Source organism: Phalacrocorax aristotelis, chromosome 8, assembly GCF_949628215.1.
Source record: "Phalacrocorax aristotelis chromosome 8, bGulAri2.1, whole genome shotgun sequence".
NCBI lineage: Eukaryota > Metazoa > Chordata > Aves > Suliformes > Phalacrocoracidae > Phalacrocorax > Phalacrocorax aristotelis.
The window spans coordinates 18,682,345-18,698,382 of record NC_134283.1 but is presented as its reverse complement, the minus strand read 5'-3'; the positions used below and the strand labels follow the sequence as shown (position 1 = coordinate 18,698,382).

At 38.3% G+C, this 16,038-nt stretch overlaps 2 protein-coding genes across 10 annotated transcripts in view; one reads left to right on the top strand and one right to left on the bottom strand.

Moving 5' to 3' along the window:
* The window catches only part of FTO (FTO alpha-ketoglutarate dependent dioxygenase), a 250,253-nt gene extending 238,523 nt beyond the window's left edge, over positions 1 to 11,730 (bottom strand). For 2 of the 3 annotated variants that reach the window (XR_012662053.1, XM_075101621.1), the window contains exon 1: positions 11,473 to 11,730. Coding sequence is in view for 1 of the 3 variants with exons in the window: in XM_075101621.1 (XP_074957722.1) it covers positions 11,473 to 11,511 (39 nt within the window). In the remaining 2 variants the exon portion in view is untranslated. The remainder of the gene's footprint in view (positions 1 to 11,472) is intronic. The other variant, XM_075101622.1, reaches the window with a different exon arrangement.
* Positions 11,731 to 11,751: 21 nt separating this feature from the next.
* The window catches only part of RPGRIP1L (RPGRIP1 like), an 84,835-nt gene continuing 80,548 nt past the window's right edge, over positions 11,752 to 16,038 (top strand). For 4 of the 7 annotated variants that reach the window (XR_012662051.1, XM_075101615.1, XM_075101617.1 and 1 more), the window contains exon 1: positions 11,752 to 11,837. The gene's annotated coding sequence lies outside the window, so the exon portion shown is untranslated. The remainder of the gene's footprint in view (positions 11,838 to 16,038) is intronic. The other 3 variants (XR_012662052.1, XM_075101618.1, XM_075101620.1) reach the window with 1 other exon arrangement.

Here is a 16,038-nt window from a genome sequence, read left to right as displayed (position 1 = left end):
GTGAGGAGTTATGACTTGAACAGCATGATTAAAAATGAAATTGCATTATTTTGCATAAAACATATACATCTTACTTTTAACCCATTGCCAGTAAAGATGTATATTTTTTACTTACACATTTAAATTACGTGATCATATTCACGTTTGCCTCTATTAACATATAAAAGACTTCAGGAAAAATAGAAATACTTTTTTTTATTAGATAAACAGTGATGCAGCTCATCTTTCATATGAATGAATGCTTGACACTGAATTTAATCAGGCTGACAAAGGATCATATGGGTTAGCTCTTTATGCCCTTTTCATGAACAGCCCATCTCTCCTGCACTTACAGGGCCAAATATTACCCTTTAACAAAACAGATCAACATGCAAAGTGCTTGTTTCTTTTTGCTGGGTCACTGGAGTCATCCTGCCTATGACATTACTGCTTTGTACCAATTTCTGTCAGATACCGACACATTAAAGACCCTATTCACGAACTGCGCTTTGCAAACTAAAGAGAAAATGAATTGTCATTATTTATGAGGACTATGTTTATATCGTGAAGGATAAAACCACTTGTCTGTCATGTATGCACAGACATGCACAGAACACAAACTCTAAGGCAGGAACTATATTCATATGTTCTATTATACAAGTCATACTACCACCACTTTTCAAATCACAGATAATGACCAACCTACTGTTGTGATCACAATGAATGGGTTTCAGGAAGCCAGAAGCATAAAATCATAATTACACTTATTTTGGACTGAAATACAGATTTCAAGGCTTTTTCTACATAGGCAATAGGTTCCTACCTATAGCAGAAATTAAAAATTTGGGGAAAGCTCATCAACGTCTTTTACACTCTATGAGGGTGGGAGAAAGAAAAAAGCATGATTTAATTGTTAAAGGACTTGCTTGGTTAAACATCCATTTCCCGCAGTTGCTCCTCTCTTTCTGTCTTATAATGAGGCCCAGATCATTTCAGAAGCTCTTCTGAATTTGTCTGAGATTCCAGATCCTAAATTCTGGGTGTCCTGACATCACTCTTCATTACTGAAGCATGTAATGCTACTGCACACACACTGCACTTCCTGACTCTTTCATCATCGCTGCACAGTGTAAGTACACGCACTGACACACACACGCACACACACAGGCTATTTCAGCTATTCAACCCCTGTCCAAATGAAGCAGACTTACCACCACCCACTCACAAGGAATGTGAGCAGTGTATCTGATGCCTAGCACACACTATCAACTTACTTGTGATAATGAGGAAGTTAAAGCTTCTCTGCACTTCAATTTCCATTTGTAGAAGAGGGAAAAAAATACCTCCCTACTACAGAGATGTTTAGTGAGGATAAACTTCTGAAATAATATGAGATCATAAGATACACTAAGGAGCCACAGGTAAGTACACTGTATAATACAAATACTTCAGTAACTTATGTAAGACATTTTTAAAACGGTTCAAGGAAGGCTGACCAACACCTACAGTTTATTATAAGAGTTTAGGCTAGAATGGCACTAAGAACTCTCTTGCATGCTGTTATCAAGCACCACAACTTGCAACAGTTCAAGTGATTATGAGAAGTTTTCTGAAGTATCAGTTCCTGGAGTCAGGAAATTTCATACAAGTTTCAACCCTCTACTTGCAACAATACTGGAGAAAAGCTCATGGAACATAACTTGAAAATAGAAATACTAATAATTCAAAGAAACTCAGATAAAAAATATATTTTTTTAAACACTGGGAGAAGGCAACACTGGCCAGAGGAAAGACAAAATAAAGAGAGAGAACCAGACGGTGTGTTAGAACTCTTGCTACATTACCTCTTGGTTACTGTTATCTAAGGAGTGTGCAGTATATCATATAGATAGATATAACATACAGATCAAAATAGCTCTATCCCCCAAATATACAGAAATTCCCCATGATGCATTCAAGCAAAACTGGTTAAAGAGGTACCTAGGAATACAAGTTTTTAGTAATGCAAGTAAAAGACTTTTGAAGTCTTTTGAAGTGAAATATAAGGCTAGGAAATCAAAACATTGGCAGTACTCATAATCTGTTTTTATCTCATTTTTGCCTATGTATAAATGCTTTCCATAAACACTTTCCATTGAACCAGGATTGATAGTGTTCATATGACTATATCACAGGACTATTTTTCAGACACCAGTGAAAGAAGTTCAAGAAATGAAAGACAGCACATACCCGAAGGCTTCCAAGCTTGACAATGCAGAAGCTTAACAGCTTCTGTTTTAAGGAATGGGAGAGGTCTATGAAAACTAACATTTGTCCCTGTACTTTTCCTCTTGAAAAGGTCAACTACCACCATCTTCATAAAGTTCAAAAAGAAACAAAACCACCAATATGGTACACTTTTACATTTCGCATGCCAAAGGCAAAAACGAGGAGCATGGAACATCCCTAAAAGATAACTGCCTACTCAACTAGTCATCACAGTAAAAAACCCAAACCAAAACAGCTTCTCTTCCCTATTACCAAAGATGCAAGGAGCCACAAAACTGGTTCAACCCATCTTATTCTAAAGCATTGACAAGGGAATGGCTGGAAAGTGGGGAATGGAACTGCCTTTTGATCTTACCTCCTATCAAGTCAGTTCCATTATAGTCAGCAAATACAAAATCTGAAATAACAAATTTAGTAAAAATTAACTTTTGGCTCCTATCTGGATAGAAGACAGAGTAGATTTAAAAAAAAAATTCATAATAGCTGCAATACATAAAAAATTTTTCTTCTACATTTCAGAAAAACTCCAGTCTTACAAAATGTTTCAAACTGATCAGAGCTTTGGTATAATGTCCAGTGTTTTCATATTGCCTACTAAAATATGCCACTTACATGGTCTCCAGATACATAAATTAAATACTCTAAATCATCATCACTGGAACACCTCTCCACAATTTTTCTGTGTAAATGTCTTGCAAAAGTGTTATGTTTGACAGATGTTTATTTCCTTTAAATAAGTTTATTAGAAATTTCTATCTAAACTCTGACTCTAAATAAGCTTTCCAACCCAGAGAGATGGTCATTTCACTGATGTTTATATGCACTGTTTACGATGAAGGCCCCAAATAATTTCCTCCTACATTCAATCTTTGGATTAAATTATTTGCCCTGTTTTCATGCTGTGATTAGGTACCTACATAGCGCACTGTCCAATATCTTACCAGTTTTTTGCAGTAGTTTGCCACCACGCGATTTAGATACCAGACAAGAATGTATTTCCTTCGAACACAAAAGCATCATTACCTGCTGCAATGACATCATCTACGTTAGAAGTAAATGTAGAAGTCAGAAGAGAATACAGCCAAATACACATTATTTCCAAATATACAAGCTGTTGTTTAATTAATTTGCATAAACCTATCCTTTTGTATGCAACCTTCAGCCAGCCCTTTCCAAATACAGTTTCAAGATGCCTGCATTTCAAGAGGCCTACTGCTTTGAGACGACAGATTTTTAAAACCTTCTTGCCCAACTCAAGCGCAAATTAAATATCAATAGGATTGGGCTTCTAAAGTTCTTTAAATGTTTGTGAAAATCCTTTTCCCATTCAGAGTTGTTGGTTTTTTTTAAAATCTATTAAGTGTGCATTTGAACATTAATTTTACCAGTTAAACTGTTAGAGGTATATGATTCTACAGAGCAGTAATAACAATGTTTTCCAACGCCAAAGTTGCTCAAACTCACCATTCACTTTTTAGAGGTGAAAACCTCATCTGATTTTTACCACCATTTTTTCCCCTAAAAGCACATACAGTGCAACATTCATGACCTTTCACTGGCAAGATCCAGTGCGTGAAATTTTTGCACTCACAACAGAGGATACAGCATGCATCAAAAGTGGAAGGTTTTGCTTTAAGCAAAATCTTTTGCCATTATAGACTGGAGCCTCTCTGGTGAATTACAAGCAGAATTTTCAGTAATTTTACTGTCTGTACAGAAATACACAAATCAGACCCTGAATTTAATATTATGAGATATTTTATTTCAATACAACTTTAAACCTTAGGACAGAATCAGCAACGTATTTTAATCAGGTACCTCTTCAAGTATTCATGCATGAAGTACCAGTTGCCTGGGGTTATGAAATAATACTAAAAACTTTATAATCATTCATCGATTTAGTTTTGAGCATAGTATATCATTTGAATCCAATGGGAACATAAAGAGCTATTTGTGAGGTCAACCACAGTACAGACAGAGGCTGACATGATATCGATGGCAAGGTGGAAAGAAATTGCCAAATACAGCAGATCAATACCTCGTTTCTCTGTTACAGCCTTCTGGAGACATAAAATATATATCTTTACAGCTACGAAAATAATAATAATGAAAGTGGGAGATAAATGCTCCCCTCAAGGTAAACTATTTGATTAGCTGAGGGCAAAGGTGACAATAGCAGTTACACTAAAGTAACTTTACAGTCTTAAATAAAAATGGTGGGATGAGCAGCAGATAAAAGGGCAAAATGAAACAAAATAAGTTCTAGGAGATAAAGATGTAATTCTTTTAGAAAGTGGTGTAGCATGTGTACAAAGGCAAAAAAACTGTTAAGCTAAATAAGGTAGAACAGAATTTCTTCCCATAGTAAAGCTCCAGTAACAAAGAGAAGAGTGTTTTGAAATTACAGCACTACCATTTTCTATCCAGGCTTCAAAGATGTGTTCAATCTGCCCCATACTTTAAATGTTAGTAAATATTCATAACCATGTTTTGCACTTCACTAGTGAACCTAACAGAATACAGTAATACGCTATAGTGCTTTTTAGTCTCAACTGAAGGGAAGAGGATCATCCAATATTTTGGATGCTCTTGGCCATTAAAGGTTAATTTAATAATTTCAGAAATGGTTGAATCATTAAAAGCACAAGGGCCCAATCCTGCTTCAGCTGAAGGCTGCATAAGCTTGATCACCAATTGCACTGGGAACAGAAACAAGCTTTAGGGATTCACTATTTGGCCTGTCTAGTTTTCACTTACCTGAGTCAGATAAAACTGAATCCTACCTGCTGTGAAAGGGAAAAGTATAATAATTATTCATTAAATGTTTTCCAAATACATAAGTAAAAGTGAAAGTAGGCCCAGTACTGCACCTCCAACACGGACACTTCACTATAGCTTCATTTCCAAAATGCCAGTTTCTATCTGAAACTTCTAAGATTATAAACTAAGTTCAGAATCAGAAAACAACAGGGTCCAGGTGACCTACATCTGAGAATACCTAGCTTTCTGAAATTGAATCACCTGCTAACAACTTCCAGAAGATTTCTGTTCAGAAAGATGTTTATTCAATACCAAAAATGCAACCCACATGAAGTTTTATTTTCTACAGAAAACAGGAAGGATTTCCACCACGCACTTCCCCTCATTTTTTGGAGTAAATTTAATTTTCCTGGATGCCAGAAGTTATAGAAATATTTGAGAAACAGTGTAAACAACTATCATCACGTTTTTAGACACTGCATGGCTAACACTGGATTTGTAAATGATTTTGTCTCAGTGTTGCTGTTTAAGAACATACTCATGTTTAATAACAGTCTACTTGCAAATTTAGTATGAAAACAGAAAACTAAAGTTCATTTCACATTTGGCATCATAACTTTCAGCTGATAAGTGAACTCCACATCACCACAGCATCACACAAGATGCTTTGTTGTACACATTTCTAGTCTCCTGTCCTGAAATTTATAGCAAAGAGGCTGTTGAATAGGGAAATTGGAATTAAGCAAGCAACATATGCTCTGTCCATACTCCTTATTTGGTGGGGTGGGGGGTGTGTGTGTGGTGTGTGGCAAGGAATCGAAATCCCTGTAAAGGTATTGGTACTCCAATACCTTTTAGGAAATGTGAAGTCTTTCTGAATGATACAAGTTGAAACAGTTAAATTATGACAAAAAAGGAAAGTAGAGGGTTCATTAAGTAAATAAACATGCTGTTCATTTTGCCAGAGCAAAAATCTAACTCACACTACAACAACAACAAAGATTTCCTAAAATGCATGGAACACTACCGGATTCTTTAAAATAAGCAAACAGTTCTGCGTCTTGTCCCACTTATAGGACACTTCTTACCCCCATAAGTTGGCAAGATACCAATGGCTGTCATGTGGTAGGAGCCCATATTAAGAAGTCTAATGAAAGGTGAGGGTTAATGGAATCATTTCAAGCAACCATGTCCTACAGTGTATAGTGTACCTGTAACAGCTATTATACTTGTGGTGAGCAACCGAGCCAAAATTTTAGTTGGCTAGAGGCTATACACATAACAGACATGAACTTACAATCTAACATACAAGACTATGAAAAAATAGATGGGGGAAAGAAAAAAGAAAAAGTAGAAGCCTTTCCAAGAGCACATATTCGGATATGGAATACGCACAGCTCCCCTACCACTGTCTCATGGAGTAGATCACTAGAATCAAAGTAAACCGAAGACCTTTAGACCCCTGGCATTTGACTTCTCTTGCATTACTCCCATACACAATAGCCTTACAGGCCACAATGCACAAAACATGAATTAGTGTTTTCAGTATCCATGCTCCTCACATCCTTAGCTCCAAGATCTTAGAAGATTCTAATATGTGAAGCACAGATCTGTCCTTATTTACAGCAAAAACAAGAGACTGAATGTAAACAACATGTTTAATAAATCTGCAGAGCCTAAAGTACCAATATAATTCAGAGCAGCAAGACAGACATGCACTTAATTAAGTGGGTGATATTCTCGTTAAAACAAAAAGACAACCCTGGGCCATAGCTAAGATTAAGCACGCGCTCTTGCAAAGGAAGCTCCTACTATTATCAATATAAAGGCTTTAAATCACAAAAAATAAACCATCTAATAGTCTGTATTCAATAGTAAGTAGAAAGTCAGGACACAGACTGATTTGGATTAACACATTTTCAGTCATAACAAGTAATTTTACAGAGGATTAGTATCTTGATGGTCTGATCAATACTAGGCACTGCTGCTATTACAGATGAAGAGAAAATTACCCCTCCAGTAATAAAGTGTGTATGTCTTGGTTCTCCTTCATTTGCTGAGTCCATTACTGTAATGGTTCCTGCATTAGCAGCTGAGGCAATTTAAGCAGCAGGAATGCAATGAATTTAAAAGCAAGGAACATTTGCCACTCATTCTTTCTTGTATTTTATTCTGCATATGCAAGGCTTCTACTTGACCATTTCCAATATACAAATTATGTGTTATGTGACTATCAATGCTATTTCTTAATTATTGTCCCATTAATAATGGGAAGGGCCAATAATGTGATTACCACAAAAATTGCTACGGGCATATTGGCTGCTGATTCTGCTAAAACCTGCACACCATTTACCTAAGCAGAAATATGACATGACAAAAAGCTTATTTAACTGCATCTAAGCTGTTTCATTAACTTTAATTTTCCTAAATACAACTTCTACAAGAATCTATTTAATCTGTCAGTTAGAGCATTTTGTATGTTTTTATATCTTAAAGAGGCAGAACAATAACAGGAAACAAGAAATTAACATAATATTTGAAGAAACTATGATAAGACAACACTAAAGTTTATATACTTCATTGCATGGTGTATGGGTGACATTTTTCAGCGTTAATCCTAAAACCATTCCCCTGCTCTTAAGTGCTCTGAGAATACTTGCCTATTTTTCCCAGGGTATTCATATGTTGAAGCAACCTATTTTATCTTGTAAATATATATTATTTTCCAGCCAGCAAAAATGAGGATGATGCAAGAAATACGACTTTCCTTTGAAATCTCAGCCAAAACACTGTATATTCCCTTTTCCTCCTTGTAAATAAAATACATGCAAAGCTTTGTATTATTTAAAGCTTTATATTTCCTTGCCACTTCATCTAACATGTCTCACAAATGTGAAATTGCACATGAATATCTTCGTAAAAGCCCTTGTGAATATTCAGATATGTGCATATTGATGCATTTATTATTTGTATAGCAATAACTTTATTGGATTGGGGTCCCAGCTGTGGTGGGAGCTGTGCAAACATAACAGCAATGCCTGTGGAATACATTCTCTGTAGCCCGTTCTGGTTTCACAGTAATGTGAATTACCATAAACAGCTACATAAGGTAATTGTGAATGGCTTAGCGGTCTATTCCAAAGGCCCATCAATATAATCCTTTTAAAGTAAAAGAAAATAATACTCCAGACTAGCTGAGCATCTTATCTTTCACACAGTAATGACACAAGGTCTTAATACACAAAAAGCAGCAAGGGGAAGCACACAAAGGTAGTTACTAGAACTTGGCACCTGTCACAGTGAAACTTACTTAAAAAAAACCCAAAAAACCAAAAAACCAAATAACTTAGTCAAAGTGTTGAGAACAGTCTTGCATTAAAGATGAACTTTTTACACTAACCTGTGAATATTAATCAAGATAATAAACATTCCAGAAGCAAACCAGCTTTGTTCCCAAATTTAAAAGGAGGAAAATAGCCTAAGTAGACCACCAAATAAGAGGTATATGTTTGGTTTTCCTTTATATGTTATCTTTTCTTCACCCAGCAAAAGAAAGCTTACTGCAAGGTGACCAAAACTCTGCCCAACACTGTAAAGAAAAAAGAATCAAAATAACTATAAACCATACTAATTAAAACTGAATTCTAAGTTAAAACTAACAAACAAAACACACCCCCAGTGGACTGTTTCATTAAAATGCCTCTCTGGCTAATGAGCAACATCTACTCTAACAGCTCTGTTTTTATGCACAGAAGTAATATTTGCTATGAGGAGGACCAAAGAAGGTGATGGCATGCAACATCTGTAGGTGTCTTTAGAAACTTAGAATAATCATGTTTTGCTGTCGACTTAAGACTCAGAGAAACATTGCACAAGACACTAGCATCCTCAACATGGTGTTTAAGACAGCTGAGTAATTAACTTCTGGCTATTGTTTCCCAACGTTCTTCAGACCCCCTTCCCAGGAATGAACTTGCAGCCTCCTCCTCTTGGGCTTGGAACACCAAATACTGGCACAAACAATTTAAATTCTGCTATGCACTGAATCTTACTCAATCCAATTGAGTGATCTGCAAAGTAGAAATTGCTGTATGACAGCACTGCACTCTAAAGAATTTCTACCACAAGTACTTGGAACAGAAATGTTCTTCTATAACAGCATAAATCAAAACTGGCTATACACATGAAAATTTGTGTGCGTGAGAGAGAGAGAACAGCTTATCACATATAAGAAACATACTGTATAATTACAAAGCAAATGCCAGTCACTGGGCTCCTGATAGATAGCATTTAACAGTATACAATTACATCAAAATAAGAACTTTTATTTAGGATTTAACTCTCCAGAGCAGAGATGTTGTCAGGAGATACATAATCCAAACCAGCTTCTCTATCCAACCACTTCCCTCTCATTTGTAGGCCTCATAAATCTTACTCTCCAGAAGAGGTCGGGTTAACGTCACTAATATTTGTTTGCTATGAAATATTTTGATCAGGACCTAAATGGAAGTCTTGGCAGAACTGCTACAATAAATACACACTTCCTTTGCCTTCAGCATTGCTTAGGTGAGCAACATAAGCCAACAATGGTTGAACATAGGGACTGAATGGGGAAGTGTCATAGTGCCAGGTTACATTTCTAATTAAGTTGTATAAAGGAATACCAGTATGATGATGCTCCCATGAAAAGAAAGCATACATTTCTTCTTGTATAAGCCCTCCTCTTTGCATTTGTGTCTTCTCCTTTGGCATCCTTTATTCTAAGACGTTCTACAGGCTCCTTTTGTTTCATTTTCAATATACTCAAAGCTTCTCTCAAACAGTACCCAAATTACAACACCCCCCCTAAGGCATCCTATAAGCAGTTACACCTTTAAATTCTCTATAGGAAGGCTTCTTAATTTTCATCCTTCTCTGTTTGTGCACCTACAACTTCTAGGTTTGTCTAAGGCAGTACTGTTTCACTCTGGCTTTCTTATACATTGCTCCTCTGATACCTCTTCAAGTGCCTTGTCCTCCTACAAGCTTTGCCAGTGTAGTTCACTGTTCCATCCTCTTACTCCTTCACACATACCCTTGAATAATTATCTTATCAGTGGCAATTATTCCCCTAATGCAAATGATTCCCAAATATGTTTGGGATACACTGCAAAGACAAAAGCCCTTGGATGGAGAGCATAAATGAACAGGCAAAAAAAAGGTATGGGTTGCGTTTTTTTTTTGTAACGTAATCACAGTGGACTGGATGGGACAGCTTATATCTGCATGTGCCACAATATATATAGAAAGAGCAGAACACAGACAAAACACTGAAGTTACTGTCCTTCAGTGATGAGGGACAGCAGAAAGACTAATTAGTTTGGCCTTAAAGAATTGTTACAATTCTTACTACTGTGAACAGGCTTTCTATTAAAATATTTCATTGCCAACTTAGGTCAGATCTCTTCACTGCCCCTACAGTAAAATAACTGTCAATGTTCAATAGTAAATTAATAGCAATACCAAAACCAGTATGTTATGTATGCAAAGATATGTGAACCAGATTACGATCTTAGACAGTTTATTCTAAATTTTTTATGGAATTGGACTTCCTTTCATTAACATCACTGAAATCAGCATTATGCTTTCAAACAAACTTACTGCTTGGCTATACCACTATTTTGTAAACAAAATCAGCAGAGGTACAACCACCATCAAGAACTGCAGTCAAATATGGTACAATGTGGTAGAAACAAGCCCTTCAACGGCACCTGAAACAGCAAAACTTTCACCAATCTGTTTGCTTACACAGTGTAATTACTTCTTCGACGTAAACATGTAACAGCATCGCATCTAAACACATTATCAAGAAAAAAAATTATTTAAACAGTCTCTTTAGGTTAGGCTTGGTGTAGAGCACAAGTAATTTAAATTTGAAGATAGAAGTGCAGTAATGCATCACCTCACTGAGAATATATGGCAAAGCCAAACATACACCTACTTTGACTTTCTCATCTAACACTGTAAAATTCGCTTATAAATTAAAATACCCAAGCCCAGGTGGTAAAAATACTTCATTATTAGCTACTGTTAAAGCCGCACTAGGATGCCCTCTTTGAAGGGAGAGGGGAACTCCGAGCTTCCTAGGTTCCTCGGAGCGCCACTGCCAAGCCCGCCTGACCCGGCCACGCCAGGACTCCCACCGGCCCCCGCCACCGCTCCTGCAGGCCCCGTCCCGGCGGCATAGGCACTGCTTCGCACACCGGGCACGCTTCACCGAAGCCCAGGCCGTGCCCTGGCACCCTCCGGCCTGGGCAGGTGCTGCCAACGGCGGCTCACACGGGGCTCCCGCCGGAGCTGGGGCTGCCAGAGCTCAGGCGGGCTCGCTCTGCCCCTTCCAGCCCCAAAAGCCGCCAGAGCGCCCACTCGCTCGCCATGGGCACGCTCCTCAGGGCTGAAGGGGAGCAGGAAGCAACGATAAGATACCTTTAGTTCTTTCTCCTGCTCCCCTGCTCTCCTCTTCATGGTGCCGCCTCGGCCAGCCGCCCGCCCGAAGCGGCACGCAGCGGGAACCGTCCTCTCCCAGCAGCTCCCGCCGGCACCAGCCCGACACGGAGCTCCCAGGGCGACTACAACTCCCGTCACACGCCGCGGCACGGGCGTGGGAAGCCGGTGGCGACAGTGCGCTGTAGTTCCCCGCAGGCGGCGCAGGCGGTGCCCTGTAGCTCCCCGAACTACAACCCCCGTCATGCAGCGGGGACCGGCGGTCCCCGGAAGTGGAAGGACTCGGTTAGCAACGGCAGCAGTTGGTAACGGAATGCTGAGAGAAGACATAGGGCTGGCAGGGAGCTGTGAGTATGAGGGAAGTCTTTCCTCCTCTGGGCCACGGTGGGGGGAAGGACAGCGATACTGGAGCCGCCTGGGAGATGCGGTGCCATGTCCCGAAGCGAGGGTGCCGCCGAGGAGCGGGGCTGGCGGGGGTCGGCGCTCCCCCGCGCTGAGGGGGCGCCCGGCCCGGGGCTGCGCTCCTGCACCGGCTGTTTCAGAGTTGCGAGGCTCCCCCACTCTCAGCTTGGCGCCCGAGGGAAGAGGCAGGGTGGCTCGCCGGCTTTTAAAAGTAGCCCTATAGCTCTCGTCAGTCGTGGTCTCTATTATGTATGTAAAAAGGCTGCTGGACTTAAGCGGGAGTTGCGTTCCTGTACCCGAGGGCGGGAAACACCGGAGAGTTGTAGGCGTTCTTTCCTGAGACAAACGCTACCTTTCCTCTATGCCCCCTCCAGTCGTTTAAGTTGTTGCCAGAACTGACGGAGCTGAAGAAAAATTTGGAAAGCACTCGTAAAATACGTTGAAGGCAGGACAGGGTTGTTTTGATTTGTCTGTGTTGCAGTAGGACTTATAGGTCTGAGTTCCTCAGCCTACAGCAGGATGCGGTGATCTCCTTTCCTAATATCTTCCATATCTTCTCTGTTTTTCCTTTCCACCTCCTAAAACTCACAACACTGCAACAGATGATGTTTGAAAGATAATATGTGTGTATACTCCTACCAAGTAATAAATGAGATTATTTTAGCTGACAAGCCCAATAGAGTGCAAACTTTTATCTTTAAGGCATCAATAGATGAAGAATGTAGGCTGGAAATACTTTGTGATAGGCTAAGATGGGTTGGTGGTTTGTCTCTCCTCATTTTTTTTTCTTCCCTCTACCAGTGAAGTGGGTAGAATTTTGTGAGAAAAGCATCATCTTGGCCATTGCCAAAACTCATGAAATTCTAAATCCACGTTGAAATAATTGTTGTAATCTTAAGATTTCACTAGAAACTGTCCATTCTAGCCCCACTGGCTGAGAACTTTCAGGTAATTTAAGTAATCCCTCCTCAGTTTTGCTACATTTGAATGATGCTGGGAGAAAATTACACTTCTGTGAGTTATATAAGAATCTGGACCTAAAGCATGAGCTTTGGTACTTAACTTTCATACTCACTACTGTCTGGTCTTGCATCATACTGCAAACTTGCATGCAGTTTCTTGTAGCAATTTGTCAAATACCAGTTTTGTAAGTAGTGCAGTGTGTAAGAAAGTTACGGTTTCTTTAACTTCAGTAACTATATCTAAAATTCTTGCTCATACCAAACTTGAAATTCTTATAGGTTAATCCCAGAGATATGGAAAATTTTCCTCTCTTTGTATGTGAAGTTCTTTTTTCTTATTTTTTAGGAAGAAGTGCTTAAGTGACTGTAGCATAATCTTTCTTGGAAAAAAAACTGTTCTAAGTTGTTGAGGTTCAGCATGGCATGTGGATCTGTCCAGATGCAAATACAAATTTCTCTCTTTTGCTTTACTGAGCTTTATTTTAGGAAATCCTGGACTTCTAAGTACAATCACTTTTGTAGCAGTGTTGCTGTGCAATTTTTGCAGATTTAATCGCTTTGGAAATGCTTTCCAAAGAAGTAACGTGGAACTCTGTGGAGAAATCTCATATGCTTTTAGAAATAATGCCAGAACTGTTGACTGCAAGGAAAGTAATTTTGTTTAAGTATTTTTGATCGCCGCTAAGGTAATATTCAAAAAGTAACTGAAACATATGTAACACATGATTTGCTGTTTGAAGTGTCCTCTCTCAGGGAAGAAGCATTAATTATGGTTGTTAGTGATTATTAAAGACATAAGTGGTTCCTTTGTTCCTAACAAGGCAAATAAAGTGTCAGGGCAAATTCTAAATGTGTAATTATATTTTGCCTCCCAAAAACCAGGAGGCAGGTTTGTACTATTTCTACCTAAAAACACTCTTTTTCATTAAAAAAGCTAATTTGTTTTTTTTTTGTTTCCTGCTGCCCAGGACAGAAAAGAAAGCTGAATGCTTTATTTCTATTGCTTTATAATGAAAAAGAAACAGCTAATTCTTCCTTTTACTTTTGAAAATTTCACCTTCCTTAGTTTTTGGGACTTTAGATTTATAGCAGCTTTATCTTGTTACTTGTCTTCAAGTCATGTGATGCCAGTAAAAACTGCCTTTCACATACAACTCTGCTATGTTTGTTTGCTTACAACTTAAATACTTCTGTGTTTTTGCTGCATCCAGTAATAGATTGCTACTGACAAGGGGGGTTTTGTTGAGGGATAAGTGTGTGTTGTTTTGTCTTTGTTTTTTAAATGAATGGATTTCTTTCACACTGAAAATAACAGGTACATGCCCATAGCACAATTTCTTTAACAAGTGGCAAATAGTGAAATCAGTAATGTTTGGCTGTGCCTATTCTTGTGCTAGAGATTATGAAGCTTGATTTTGATAAATCACAAACGTTGTGGAGTTGTGCTGATAAAATAGTTGTTTAGCTCTTGATTTCTCTGAAATTTGCCAGAAATACCTGTCATTTGTAATTTGTAAAGACTAAGACAACCACATTCTAGAAAAGCATATAATGGTAGCATCTTCTCCTTTATACCATCATGAAGCAAATTTGGGTTCACCTAGAGGTGAAGGTTTCTGTTTCGCTTTAGCCTCAGTTGCTGCAGTGATACTGCTACAGTGACATATAATAATGACCACAGTAATGAATGTAGACCTGAATGAAGCCAATTACTGTGGATAGCTCTAATTTAATAAATTAAAAAAATGTTTTGAGAGATTTATGTAAGTAACACAAAAAGAGCTGAGAGCACTGATAGCTGGATTACAGTTGATATGTATCTGTGATTAGAATTGCACCATTCGTTACAATGGCTGCCTGCCATGGCCCTCAGCATCACAAAGTGTTATTCTCAATTTCTGTGACTGGCAGCATTGAAACTGCAACCTCACTGCTAATCTACAATTGTAGATCAGTTCAGACGTTTCAACAGTCATGACAAGGAAACATTTGTTCCACATGAAAGAAAAATGTGTTTATTTTGTTATAAACAGTGAAAGCTGGAAAGAATACTTTATGCTAACTTTTAATGAATAAAAAACAAAAGATTGAAAGCAAGATTGACTTGTTGGAAACTAAACTTCCATTAATCCTTTTCATTCTTTTTGGACAAAGCCATAAGGATACTTTACTGGTGGAAGAAATGGATATCTTTAGCAGCAGTTCTGGTTTTGGTAGAAGTAGCAGATACTTAATGGAATGTCTGTGCATTACACTGTGTCACTTTTGTCCTCTGATGCAGGCCTTTAGTAACAACACTGTTATTTCCCAATGCTTTCCTAGATGTTTTTGGATTCACTAAGGATTTATATCACCTGAAGAGTGTAACAGTAGGGAGGAAGGCTGTCCAAAGGACTTCATGTCTCTCTCTTAATCTATTTCAGCCTTACTTGACTCTACGGCCAACATACAATTTTCTGCACTGGAAGAGAAATAAGAAGCAGTAGTTGTTTATAAGTAGCTCGTATATTACACTGAAACAAATGTACTACTTTCTCCCATTTATACTTTCCTTATCTCACTTTGTCATGTAGCTAAGCTTTCTGTTGCCTCAAGAAAGAAATGTGTTCAGATTTATGAGAATCATTCATAGGAGAGTCTTTATCTTAGAAAGTAATTTCTCTTATGACAATGATTGAAAGAAGACTAAGAGAATGGTAGGCAACACTGAAATGACTTCATAACCCCCAGCACCTCTGTTTTGAAGAGTCCCATTCAAAATGTGGAAGATGGCATTACTCATCTACCAGTTGATGCCTTAAGCTTTGGCCTGTCTTAAAATGAATCAACAATTAAAAAAGCAAACACACACCACCACCACAGGTCCCCCTCCCACATACACTTTAAAATGTGGCCTTAGCCCAAAGATTGCTGAAGACAACAGAACTAGAATTTTAAAAAGCTAATTCTCCATAGATTAAATAAAATTTGACCTATTGCATAACAAAGAAGCTATATTTTGTATACGGATTAAAACTGGCATCATGTTAAAACTTGAAAGTTTAGATTGTCCTCTGAGCGATACAATTGAGGTAGGAGCATTTACAGTAATGTAGGAGTGTGTCATTTCAGTGAATCTGTCATTACTTTTTCCTTCATTTTATATGATGCGTTGTAGTTCATTCTAGTCTCTCAGTTTAAGATA